At 40.0% G+C, this 13,436-nt stretch overlaps 1 protein-coding gene across 5 annotated transcripts in view; it reads right to left on the bottom strand.

Annotated features, from left to right (window-relative positions):
- Positions 1-13,436, bottom strand: part of micu3a (mitochondrial calcium uptake family, member 3a) — a 66,890-nt gene that overhangs the window by 36,841 nt on the left and 16,613 nt on the right. For 3 of the 5 annotated variants that reach the window (XM_061880456.1, XM_061880457.1, XM_061880458.1), the window contains exons 5-7: positions 12,624-12,671; positions 3,140-3,222; positions 2,698-2,769 (exon numbers count right to left, since the gene is read on the bottom strand). In XM_061880456.1, coding sequence (XP_061736440.1) covers positions 2,698-2,769; positions 3,140-3,222; positions 12,624-12,671 — 203 coding nt within the window. Of the gene's footprint in view, positions 1-1,044; positions 1,087-2,697; positions 2,770-3,139; positions 3,223-12,623; positions 12,672-13,436 lie in introns of all 5 variants that reach the window. The other 2 variants (XM_061880454.1, XM_061880455.1) reach the window with 1 other exon arrangement.

Genomic DNA, 13,436 nt, shown 5'->3' with positions numbered 1-13,436 from the left:
TTTACATTCCTGCGCGCGCTCTGAGGTCCGAGAGCCAGTTCCAGCTCGTGGTGCCCAAGACCAGACTTAAGACCAGGGGAGACAGGGCCTTCTCTGTGGTCGGCCCTAAGCTCTGGAACACTCTGCCGCTCCATGTTCAAACTGCTTCCACAGTGGAGTGTTTTAAGTCTCGTCTTAAGACCCACTTTTATTCTTTGGCTTTTAACACTACGTGAGTTGTGTGGTCCTCTGTTCTCTGTTGTCCTCTGTGTTTTTTATAGACTTTGATTTCTATTTTACTGTTTTAATTGATTTTACCCTTTAAAATAGTTTTTAATCATATTTGTTTTTTATTGTTTTTATTGGTTTTATATTTATTTATTTTTTGTTTTTATTCAGTCATTGTTGGAGCATAACATATATATATATATATATATATATACTTTTTTTATTTTATTTTATTTATTTATTTATTTTTATTTTTTTTTACAATTGTTTTTAACATGGCTGTGCAGCACTTTGGAAACATTATTGTTGTTTAAATGTGCTATATAAATAAAGTGGAAAAAAGAAAATGTAGAATTTTAAGAACAACAATGAATTCATTCAATATTGGAATAGGGCTGGAACAAAACAAAATGTGGAAAAAGTGAAGCGCTGTTAGCCCTACCTCAGTAGTGATGTCATATTTGGTTAAGCTAAATCTCCAGTTTGTCGAATCCTCCTTTGTTTGAGTCTTTCTAACCCCCAGGTGTACATAAAGTACAGTTGAATCTAAATTTTTTTTAAAATACACATAAATAAGTTATTAATATCTGTCTTAAGAAGCAGAAAGCTATCAGTATTGACATGATTAAAAAATATAGTGCGTCCCTACTATTTACAGTTTTTTGCATAATACCTACACCATAAGTTGTGGCTAAGGGTCTCAAAAGCAGATTATTGCCATTTTATTTTATTTTGGAAATTATTGGACACTATTTCTCCATTGAGCCTTCAATCAGTTCCTAACTGTCCAGAGGAGAACACAACCAACACTAAGGGGGTATGTTTTTGGATACATACGCTGTTCATGGGGGCAACCTGATATCCATACAGCTGCATACTCTAACACACAGAGAAGAGACACGAGGAAGAGACAGAGGACGACAGAGCATGCAGCCAGAGAGGAGGGAGGAGAGAAGATAAAAGACATGTTAGTACATGCAATGAGTGTGGCAGCGGATACACAATGCATGTGTCGTTACCAACGGCGCTTCTATGATTGTAACATAGAGAAACACACATTTTTAAAGTTACACTTAATTGTTTTAAATATGCATCAACATATTATTTATCTGTTCAAAAAATATAAAGGTATTATATATGTGTTCATTACTAACTAAAAGTGTGAAGATTGGCAGATCTGCAGATTTTCTCTTCTTAATTATATTTGGAATGCATGTATGTTCTAATCCATTTGTAAAAGATAATTGTCATGCCAGCAAATATTACAATTAAAAAAGTTTAAATGGAAACTAAACATGCTAAAAAGTGTTGTTTCTAAGCCTTAATCACATAAGCGTGAAAAAAGACAAACTATACAAGAGTGTATCAATTTTAAACCACTACACAAAAAGGATATCTTTGTCATGGTATAACAAAGATGTCACATCAAAAACATGTGAGGCTGCATGCACTCAGTCATCGTTACATGATGGATTATTTCCCTAATTCTTCCAAAAATGGTGATGAACTTGTTAATTAATGGCTAATCATTTTAAATACATCCGTGTGTACAGTTGGGTGCAGCATTTCAGGAACATTAAATACATAATGCGTTTGTGAATGTATTCAAATGATTTGATGATAATTTGCCTGAGTAATCAAATGGATTTAGGATTAAGTTTCATTCTGTTATGTCTACACTTCACAAATGTATAATTGTCACACTGTTGGTGAGGACAAGTGTAACCGTAGTCAGCACTGCACACCGCCAGGGTTCGAACCCGTGACCACACATCCCAACTGGAGAGTTAAGCACGCTAGCCAGGAAGGTAAAAGCCCAGGCCAACAGGGAGTGAGGTTTACTTAACATATCTAAGATAGCATCCTTTACACTCACCTCCTTAAACGCACTCTCAACCAGGTGGCATCCGTGGATGAAGGTCGCCAAAAGTCAATCAAAAAACTGAGTTGTCCCGTATTTTGAAACTAAAGTATACATTCCGGACTGAGCCTAAAAGGGACAGACTTTGCCCAGTATTACCGAGAGAATCACAATTGGTTTCAAAATGTCAATTGCATTAATAACTATACATTTCACAGCAAACTCTTCTCAGATCTAAACTGTCACTAATGAAAAGAGCCATAATCACTGTATCTTCAGGTAAATCCCTGGTGATGTAATTGCACACACATTTTACTTTTTGTGGCACAGTTTGAAGGTTCGATCCCTGGCCAGGGTTGTGTCAAAAAGGTGTCAGGCGTAAACTTTAAGCTGAATTATCATTATTTTATCGCTGTGGCGACCCCTCATGGGAAAAAGCCAAAAACAGGTATTTTATTCTGTTAATTTTGTAATTTTGCACTAAAACAATTAGTTTTACTCCAATAAATTCAGGTTTAAGATAGATAGTATAAAAATTGCACCACGCCAGTGTCTCTGTTGCTGTTTTTACATCTATCCCAATATACCTATAGCCTTAATCCCAGGTTCTCTATTACCAACGTTCTCACCAACTGTGCAGACTTCTCAGCATTCCCTTTCCTCCCTTTCTTCTCATTTTTCTTCCGGAAGATCTCCTGAAGCTGTAAAGAGGACAAAATTAGCACGACATGCTCCAAGCACAGCACAACAGTTCAAGTGGAAACTCCCACAGTGACATGCTTATGTTCCACACACCGCAAACATATGCTGCAGAGAGGTCGCAGACATCCCTCAATAAAAACAATGTTTTATCATGACACAATATTACACTTTATGTTGCTATAATAAAGCCTTTAGGGTTGGGGTTGGTTAGGACACCAAATATTTCTATTAGAAATAAATGAAACCCCAAAAAACAACCAATAGTTACCCTTCATGTAACTTAGTTTCTTGCAATTCATGTATATGTAGGAAGATATAGCACTGAAAACAGAATTACAATTCTGTCAAGGGCGAGTGGATTTGACTTACCACCATGAACTCTCTCTTGTCCACCATCTGGTTGCCGTCTGCATCAAACATATTGAAAGCAATCTTAAAGCCAGCATGGGGCTCTGCAGTAGAGAACACAAACGGTGAGGGTTTACACAAGTGTGTGTGAAAGGCAATTCTAGATCACCATACAACCCACAGTTATGAGGGGACAATGATCAGGTACAATAAAATATACAGCGTATATGAGCATACGGCTACAGTTCCATTAAAGCAGTGGTTCTCAAATGGGGGTACGCGTACCCCTGGGGGTACTTGAAGGTATGCCAAGGAGTACGTGAGATTTTTTTTTTTTTAAATATTCTAAACATAACAACAATTCAAAAATCCTTTATAAATATATTTATTGAATAATACTTCAACATAATATGAATGCAAGTTCATAAACTGTGAAAAGAAATGCAACAATACAATATTCAGTGTTGACAGCTAGATTTTTGTGGACGTGTTCCATAAATATTCATGTTAAAGATTTTTTTTGTGAAGAAATGTTTAGAATTAAGTTGATGAATCCAGATGGATCTCTATTACAATCCCCAAAGAGGGCACTTTAAGTTGATGATTACTTCTATGTGTAGAAATCTTTATTCATAATTGAATCACTTGTTTATTTTTCAACAAGTTTTTAGTTATTTTTCTATCTTTTTTTCCCAAATAGTGCAAGAAAGACCACTACAAATGAGCAATGAGTTATACAATTTAATAAATCAGAAACTGATGACATAGTGCTGTATTTTACTTCTTTATCTAGTTTTTTCAACCAAAAATGCTTTGCTCTGATTAGGGGGTACTTGAATTAAAAAAATGTTCACAGGGGGTACACCACTGAAAAAAGGTTGAGAACCATTACATTAAAGGACTCATAGCGTTCAAATTAACAAAATTTCCCTAACAACTTTATGTATTTTTGCAACGTATTTACCATAATATCAATTAGTTTTTTAGTAATCAGTAGACAACTAACTGTACTTGGAAAATAAACAGTGTGGATAAAGGAATATAAAACCACTATTTTGATCACGTAATAGAATGTTTTTATCACCCTAGTCCGGGGGTCAGCAACCCGCGGCTCTCGAGCCGCATGCAGCTCTTTAGTGCCGCCCTAGTGGCACCCTGCAGCATTTTTAAAAAAGGATTGAAAATGGAAAAAGATGGGGAAAAACATTTTTTTAGCTTGAATATGTTCTTTGTTTAAGAACAAACATAACACAAACCTTCCCAATAGTGAAAAAGCCCACAGTTTAATATGTTTGTGTGTATGCTTCACTGATGAGAGTATTTGGTGAACATTGTTTTGTTCTTGTAAGTTTGGCAGTTCTTGAACTCACCATAATGTGGACCGTAATCCAACAGTTTGTTTACATGTAAAATATTACACTACTTCTTTCTCATTTTGTCCACCAAAAGTTTCATGCTGTGCGTGAATGCACAAAGGTGCGCTTCGTTGATGTTATTGACTTGTTGGGGTGTTAATCAGTGCATGCCTGTGAGCTAATCAATGCTAACATTCTATTTAGGCTAGCGGTATATACATATTGCATCATTACGCCTCATTTGTCGGTATATTTGAGCTCATTTAATATCGTTTACTTGTATCTTCTTTGTATATTATTTAGTTTTGCATGTCTCATGACACATTATCTGTACGTAATATTGGCTGAATTTCACATAGTTGTTTGTGTGCATGTTGTTCCAGACCACAGCAAATATTACCCAGCTTGCCAAAGATTGTAATAAATCTATAGAGCGTTTTCCGTTCGGGCTCCAGTACTCTGGAATGCCCTCCCGGTAACAGTTTGAGATGCTACCTCAGTAGAAGCATTTAAATCTCACCTTAAAACTCATCTGTATACTCTAGCCTTTAAATAGACCTCCTTTTTAGACCAGTTGATCTGCCGCTTCTTTTCTTTCTCCTATGTCCCCCCCTCCCTTGTGGAGGGGGTCCGGTCCGATAACCATGGATGAAGTACTGGCTGTCCAGAGTCGAGACCCAGGATGGACCGCTCGTCGGGACCCAGGATGGACCGCTCGCCTGTATCGATTGGGGACATCTCTACGCTGCTGATCCGCCTCCGCTTGAGATGGTCTCCTGTGGACGGGACTCTCGCTGCTGTCTTGGATCCGCTTTGAACTGAACTCTCGCGGCTGTGTTGGAGCCACTATGGATTGAACTTCCACAGTATCATGTTAGACCCGCTCGACATCCATTGCTTTCGGTCCCCTAGAGGGGCGGGGGTTGCCCACATCTGAGGTCCTCTCCAAGGTTTCTCATAGTCAGGATGTGAATTCTCCCTGCCCACTGGGTGTGAGTTTTCCTTGCCCTTTTGTGGGTTCTTCCGAGGATGTTGTAGTCGTAATGATTTGTGCAGTCCTTTGAGACATTTGTGATTTGGGGCTATATAAATAAACATTGATTGATTGATTGATTGATATTAAAAGAAGACAGCCTGCCATTTCTTTTAACTTGGACACACACATCTATATACCTTTGGGCATTCTAAGACAGTCATTTCCAGGAGTTATCTCACCTTCTGAGAAGTTTTACTATTGTTTTTCAATATTGTAAAAATGTGTAGAATAAATATTACATTTCAACATTTCTGTGAACGTAGATTTACTTCAGCCCGACACGTAGTCATTTTGATAGTAGGCTGTTATAGCTAATACAGACACTTGCGTCATGTGTTGCCTTCATTATAAGACTTATGTAAGGCTTTTCATTTTTTGTGGCTCCAGACAGATTTTTATTTTTTTGTTTTTGGTCTAATATGGCTCTTTCGACATTTTGTGTTGCTGACCCCTGCCCTAGTCCATGATTACATCAACACTGATATGGTTAACATTATGAGCAAAAAAATTTCCTCAAGCATCTTGCTTGGTCTGCTCTTATTTCTTTTTTTTCCCCTGCAGTTTCTGACCCACATTCTTAGGAAAGCATTTGACTTGAGTCTTTTACAAGTTTTTCCATGCAAACGCTGACCAAAACTCTTCTTCCTCAAAATCCAAATCAATAAAATGATCGCTGCAAATTACACTCCTCTCGCTTTGTCCGTCCCATTTAGCGCCAGTCAATTTGACCGGAGACGTCAGTGCGGTGCTTTCCTCATATTCCCATCATTCTAAAATGTATCCAGGCTGTATTGCTACAACCTTTAACAATGGATCTGGCAGGCATGTTAGTTCATTTCTTCAAATTCTCTGAGAAAATATCATGACTTGGGATGAAGATACTACCTCTTCTGTAGGTGACGTCAGCAGGCTGATGCAGGCCTGCTCACATTTTGGAGCTAAACATGGGCATTCCAAAATGTGCTTTAACTCTTTAGAAAACAAACCGAAAATCACCAGTGTCTATTTTGGGGATAATTTCATCTGTAGACATAACTTCCAGGACTAAGAAATAAGTACCTATGGTGTCAAGCTTGCCACTGACAGTTTGATTGTGTTTTAGTTTTTCCTCTGTGTGTGTTTAGTATTTCCTGTTTTTAGTTCCTGTTAGTGCTCTTATTTTGTCTGTTCCCTGTTTTTTCCATGTGCGTTGTTTTCCCTCAGTTGCGGCTGATTGGCACCTGGCCACACCTGATGTCAATCAGGCCGCTTCTATTTGAGCCTGTTTTCTTTCTTTGCATCTTGGGGTTCGACACAAATCTACTCTGACAGAAAGGCCTACTGAAATGAGATTTTCTTATTTAAACGGGGATAGCAGGTCCATTCTATGTGTCATACTTGATCAATTCTATATTGCCATATTTTTGCTGAAGGGATTTAGTAGAGAACATCCACGATAAAGTTCGCAACTTTCGGTGCTAAGAGAAATGCCCTGCCTCTACTGGAAGTCGCAGACGATGACGTCACATGTTTGATGGCTCCTCACATATTCACATTGTTTTTAATGGGAGCCTCCAACAAAAACAGCTATTCGGACCGAGAAAACGACAATTTCCCCATTAATTTGAGCAAGGATGAAAGATTCGTGTTTGAGGATATTGATAGCGACGGACTAGAAAAACAAAAAAAACGCGATAGCATTGGGAAGGATTCAGATGTTTTTAGACACATTTACTAGGAGAATTCTGGGAAATCCCTTATCTTTCTATTGTGTTGCTAGTGTTTTAGTGAGTTTAATAGTACCTGATAGTCGGAGGGGTTTGTCCACGGGTGTCGACGGCAGCTGTACGGACGACAAGCTCAGCTGATACCCGGTAAGTGGCGACTTTTTAACCACTATTTTCTCACCGAAACCTGCTGATTTGTGTTTGAGGATATTGAATGCGACGGACTAGAAAAAAAAAAGAAGTTAAAAAAACAAAACAAAAAACGCAATTGCATTGGGACGGATTCCAATGTTTTTAGACACATTTACTAGGATAATTCTGGGAAATCCCTTATCTTTCTATTGTGTTGCTAGTGTTTTAGTATGTTTAATATTACCTGATAGTCGGAAGGGTGTCTCCACGGGTGTCTTGACGCGCAGTGTCTCAGGGGAGTCGACGGCAGCTATGGACGGCACAAGCTCAGCTGATCTCCGGTAAGAACTGACTTTTTAACCACAATTTTCCCACCGAAACCTACTGGTTGACATGTGGTCGGGATCCATGTTCTCTTGACCGCGCTCTGATCCATAGGGAAGTTTCACCTCCAGGAATTTTAAACAAGGAATCACCGTGTGTTTGTGTGGCTAAAGGCTAAAGCTTCCCAAATCCATCTTTCTACAGTGACTTCTCCAATATTAATTGAACAAATTGCAAAAGATTCAGCAACACAGATGTCCAAAAAACTGTATAATTATGCCGTTAAAGCAGACGACATTTAGCTGTGTGTGTGCGCAGCGCTCATATTTCCTAAAAAACCGTGACGTCTTGCGTACACGTCATCATTACACGACGTTTCCAAGACGAAACCCCCGGGAAATTTAAAATTGTAATTTAGTAAACTAAAAAGGCCGTATTGGCATGTGTTGCAATGTTAATATTTCATCATTGATATATAAACTATCAGACTGCGTGGTGGGTAGTAGTGGGTTTCAGTAGGCCAGAAGTGACATCGACATGACAATAATCCAGCAACTGACTGAGGACAAAAACAGGCTCAAATAGAAATAGGCTGTTTGACACCAGGTGTGGCCAGGTGCCAATCAGCCGCAGCTGAGGGAAAACAGCGCGCAGGGGAAAAAAAACAGGAAACAGACAAAATGAGAGCGCTGACAGGAACTAAAAACGGGAAATACTAAACACACACAGAGGAAAAACTAAAACGCAAACAAACTGTCAGTGGCAAGCCTGACAAACGGAGCATTTTAACATTTAGAACATTTTAACAGTAGTACTAAATAATATTTAAATTACAAGTTCGACTTTATTATTATATTAACAACGTGTTTGGGAAACATGTCCCCGAAGAGTTTACAGTAAGATCCAAACCAATCAATTGCCTGTTTAGAAAATTATAATAGCAGACCACTCATAGGAGAATGGAGTTTGCAAGGTTTCATGTTGCTGACTTCCTACCACAGTACTAATACATATATGTTAAGTTAATAGGGGATTCTGAAGTGACCGCAGGTGTGGGTCTTTGTTTGTCTTTATGTGATTGGTACCCAGCCTAGCATGTATACTGATAGGGGTGGTTTAGCTCAGTTGGTAGAGTGGCCGTGCCAGCAACTTGAGGGTTGCAGGTTCAATTCCCGCTTCTGCCAACCAAGTCACTGCTGTTGTGTCCTTGGGCAAGACACTTTACCCACCTGCTTCCAGTGCCACCCACACTTGTCTGATTGTAACTTGGATATTGGGTTTCACTATGTAAAGTGCTTTGAGTCACCAGAGAAAAAGCGCTATATAAATATAATTCACTTCACTTCACTACACTGCTTCTCACCCAAACTCACCCCAGAAAGGCTCCGGCTCACAAGTCATCATCATGGGGTATCAGGCCTGTTTGCAGGCATCGATGATCAGGGCTCTCTAGTCTTCTCTGTCATCTGCTGTATTTATGAGTTCTATATTATTGATATTGCCGATAAAATTTCTGAAGCTGTTTATATATGTTGTTTGTTGTCGTACTGGAGCCATCTTTCCTACTAGTTTTCCTGTTAACATCAGTTTTTCTAGGCTGTCTTTTCTAATGATATGTCCGAGGAATTTGAGCTTCCTATTTCGAATCGCTGCAACTACAGATCTTCTTGTTGTTGCTTTTGCTAATACCTCTTCATTACTTTTCCTTTCAGTCCATGATATGCAGAGTATTTGTGTGATTAACCGCATTTCAGTTGCCTCTAATTTTCTCAGGTGTTGATTGTTTAAAGTTCAGCATTCACAGCCATGAAGTAGGACAGACCATACATACGTTTTGAGTTAAAGTTAAAGTACCAATGATTGTCACACACACACTAGGTGTGGTGAAATTTGTCCTCTGCATTTGACCCATCCCGGTAACAGTTCGAGATGCTACCTCAGTAGAAGCATTTAAGTCTCACCTTAAAACTCATCTGTATACTCTAGCCTTTAAATAGACCTCCTCTTTAGACCAGTTGATCTGCCGCTTCTTTTCTTTCTCCTATGTCCCCCCCTCCCTTGTGGAGGGGATCCGGTCCGATGACCATGGATGAAGTACTGGCTGTCCAGAGTCGAGACCCAGGATGGACCGCTCGTCGGGACCCAGGATGGACCGCTCGCCTGTATCGGTTGGGGACATCTCTACGCTGCTGATCCGCCTCCGCTTGAGATGGTCTCCTGTGGACGGGACTCTCGCTGCTGTCTTGGATCCGCTTTGAACTGAACACTTGCGGCTGTGTTGGAGCCACTATGGATTGAACTTTCACAGTATCATGCTAGACCCGCTCGACATCCATTGCTTTCGGTCCCCTAGAGGGGGGGGGGGGTTGCCCACATCTGAGGTCCTCTCCAAGGTTTCTCATAGTCAGCATTGTCACTGGCGTCCCATTAGATGTGAATTATCCCTGCCCACTGGGTGTGAGTTTTCCTTGCCCTTTTGTGGGTTCTTCCGAGGATGTTGTAGTCGTAATGATTTGTGCAGTCCTTTGAGACATTTGTGATTTGGGGCTATATAAATAAACAGTGATTGATTGATTGATTGATTTGTTCACTCCATGGGAGATGAGGGGAGCAGTGGGCAGCAGCGGTGCCGCGCCCGGGAATCATTTTTGGTGATTTAAACACCAATTCCAACCCTTCATGTTGAGTGCCAAGCGGGGAGGTAATGGGTCTCATTTTTATAGTCTTTGGTAAGACTCGGCCGGGGTTTGAACTCACAACCTACCCATCTCAGGGCGGACACTCTCACCACTAGGCCACTGAGGAGGTGGACTCTGAGTTTTGTGTCAATTGAGATGTTTCTATTTCCAATGGTAAGACTAATTTTGTCGAATTTGTCTTTTGACATGGCAATCCGTTTGTTTATCTCTTTTTCTTATCCACTTATTCTATTTTGTTGTTGCATGTGATGTTACATGCAGGTGGATGTGGTTTCTTAGAAACTGTCATTCATTCAGTTTTGTTGAGGTTTAGAGCCAGTCTGTTTGCTTCACTGTGGGCTACTACTGTGTTCAGGATGTCCTGGAGTTTTTCTTCAGAGTCTGCCACTAGCAGAGTGTCATCTGCATATCTGAGGTTGTTAACACAGTACGTAAGTAACCATTAAAAGTAAGCCTGGAAATGATACTTGGTAGCAATGTGTGACCGACAGAATTATTTACTGCAACCTCACTTTTAAGTGTCTGCTTTTTTTTCATGTGCAACATGCCTCCAACTGTTTAGGTTTAGCTTATCCAAATTGGAAATGTTTTCAAAGTGTAATTGCTTATGCCATGCCTTGGCTTACTATGGTCTCCCAAAAAAATACAAACCCCGTTTCCATATGAGTTGGGAAATTGTTTTAGATGTAAATATAAACGGAATACAATGATTTGCACATCATTTTCAACCCATATTCAGCTGAATATGCTACAAAGACAACATATTTGATGGTCAAACTGATAAACATTTTTTTTTTGGGCAAATAATCATTAACTTAAGAATTTGATGCCTGCAACACGTGACAAAGAAGTTGGGAAAGGTGGCATTAAATACTGAAAAAGTTGAGAAATGCTCATCAAACACTTATTTGGAACAGCCCACAGGTGTGCAGGCTAATTGGGAACAGGTAGGTGCCATGATTGGGTATAAAAACAGCTTCCATGAAATGCTAAGTACCGGTAATTCACAAACAAGGATGGGGCGAGGGTCACCAATTTGTAAGCAAATTGTCGAAAAGTTTTAAAACAACGTTTCTCAACGAGCTATTGCAAGGAATTTAGGGATTTTACCATCTACGGTCCGTAAAATCATCAAAAGGTTCCGAGAATCTGGAGAAATCACTGCACGTAAGCGATGATATTACGGACCTTTGATCCCTCAGGCGGTACTGCATCAAAAACAGACATCAGTGTGTAAAGGATATCACCACATGTGCTCAGGAACACTTCATAAAACCACTGACAGTAACTACAGTTGGTTGCGACATCTATAAGTGCAAGTTAAAACTCTGCTATGCAAAGCAAAACCCATTTTTCAACAACACCAAGGAACGCCGCTGGCTTCGCTGGGCCCAAGCTCATCTAAGAGGGACTGATGCAAAGTGGAAAAGTGTTCTGTGGTCTAACGAGTTCACATTTCAAATTATATTTGGAAATCCTCCGGAACAAAGAGGAAAATAACCATCCGGATTGTTATAGGCCCAAAGTTCAAAAGCCAGCATCTGTGATGGTATGGGGGTGTATTAGTGCCCAAGGCATGGGTAACTTACACATCTGTGAAGGCACCATTAATGTTGAATGGTCCATACAGGTTTTGGAGCAAGATATGTTGTCATCCAAGCAACGTTATCATGGACGCCCCTGCTTATTTCAGCAAGACAATGCCAAGCCAAGTGTTGCAACAGCGTGGTTTCGTAGTAAAAGAGTCCGGGTACTTTCCTGGCCTGCCTGCAGTCCAGACCTGTCTCCCATCGGAAATGTGTGGCGCATTATGAAGTGGTAAATACCACAGCGGAGACCCCGGACTGTTGAACGACTAAAGCTCTACATAAAACAAGAATGAGAAAGAATTCCACTTTCGAAGCTTCAACAATTAGTTTCCTCAGTTCCCAAACATTTATTGAGTGTTGTTAAAAGAAAAGGTGATGTAACACAGTGGTGAACATGCCCTTTCCCAACTACTCTGGCACATGTTGCAGCCATGAAATTCTAAGGTAATTATTATTTGCAAAAAAAATAAAGTTTATGAGTTTGAACATCAAATATCTTGTCTTTGTAGTGCGTTCAACTAAATATGGGTCGAAAAGGATTTGCAAACCATTGCATTCGGTTTATTATTACATCTAACACAATTTCCCAACTCATATGGAAACGGGGTTTGTATGTTAGTACATAAGTAAACGTGCTGAGACAGCAGGAGATGCACAGACTCACTGGTTAAGATGCAGAGCAGGAACAGGTACTCTGTGTATGAGATGATGCCTAGCAATGAGACCAAGATAGTTAGTTAGAGGCTGACCTCACAGCCACACACACACACACACACACACACAAGCACAGACACCTGATCCTTCCTTTCAAGGAGATAGCATTTTAAAATGTATCTCTCTTGAGATAAGCACCCAACAAGACATTGGCCCACACACCCTTAGTGTCCAAGTAAACATCGGTGTGTGTTTGGATAAGCAGGTGAAAAATGCTTTAGGAGGTGATCTTTTCCTGCCTCCAGCCCATTAGCAATCTTTTTCGCTTTCTGTCTGATTGTTCAGATAGTTCAGGGTGACTCACCTGAGTGTTATGGGACACTGCTTTCCAATGTGTGTGGATGTGTGCGTGTTTTGAACATGACACCAGGTTAAGGCGGTGACAGGGTTGTGTTTCCTAACACACAACTACTTTGTAGAAATGAGCTGATTTGGAACTCTTTTCTCCCTTTGTACTTTGCTATTAGATCTTTTTTTACTTCAATAGTGTTTCTCAGCTACTTTATCAAACAGCTAGCACACTATCTTTGGCCCCATGGTGGGTTATTTTGCAGTGAAACTCATAAAAAAAAGTAGAGACAAAGTCACTAATGTGTGGAATTATTTTTGGGGGGAATTTGATACTGCAAAATAATACGCTGGTAAATGTTCTAGTGATAACGGAGACGAAAATGTATACTTACATAGGCTTGTAGGGATGAAAATAGCGTCTGTGTGGTTTCCCCCTGACCTGACGTGTATTCCGCTCTGTATTGAGCACTGT

This window comes from Nerophis ophidion, linkage group LG20 (genome assembly GCF_033978795.1).
Source record: "Nerophis ophidion isolate RoL-2023_Sa linkage group LG20, RoL_Noph_v1.0, whole genome shotgun sequence".
NCBI lineage: Eukaryota > Metazoa > Chordata > Actinopteri > Syngnathiformes > Syngnathidae > Nerophis > Nerophis ophidion.
Note: the sequence above shows the minus strand (reverse complement) of the source record. Positions and strands in the feature narration are given on the sequence as shown.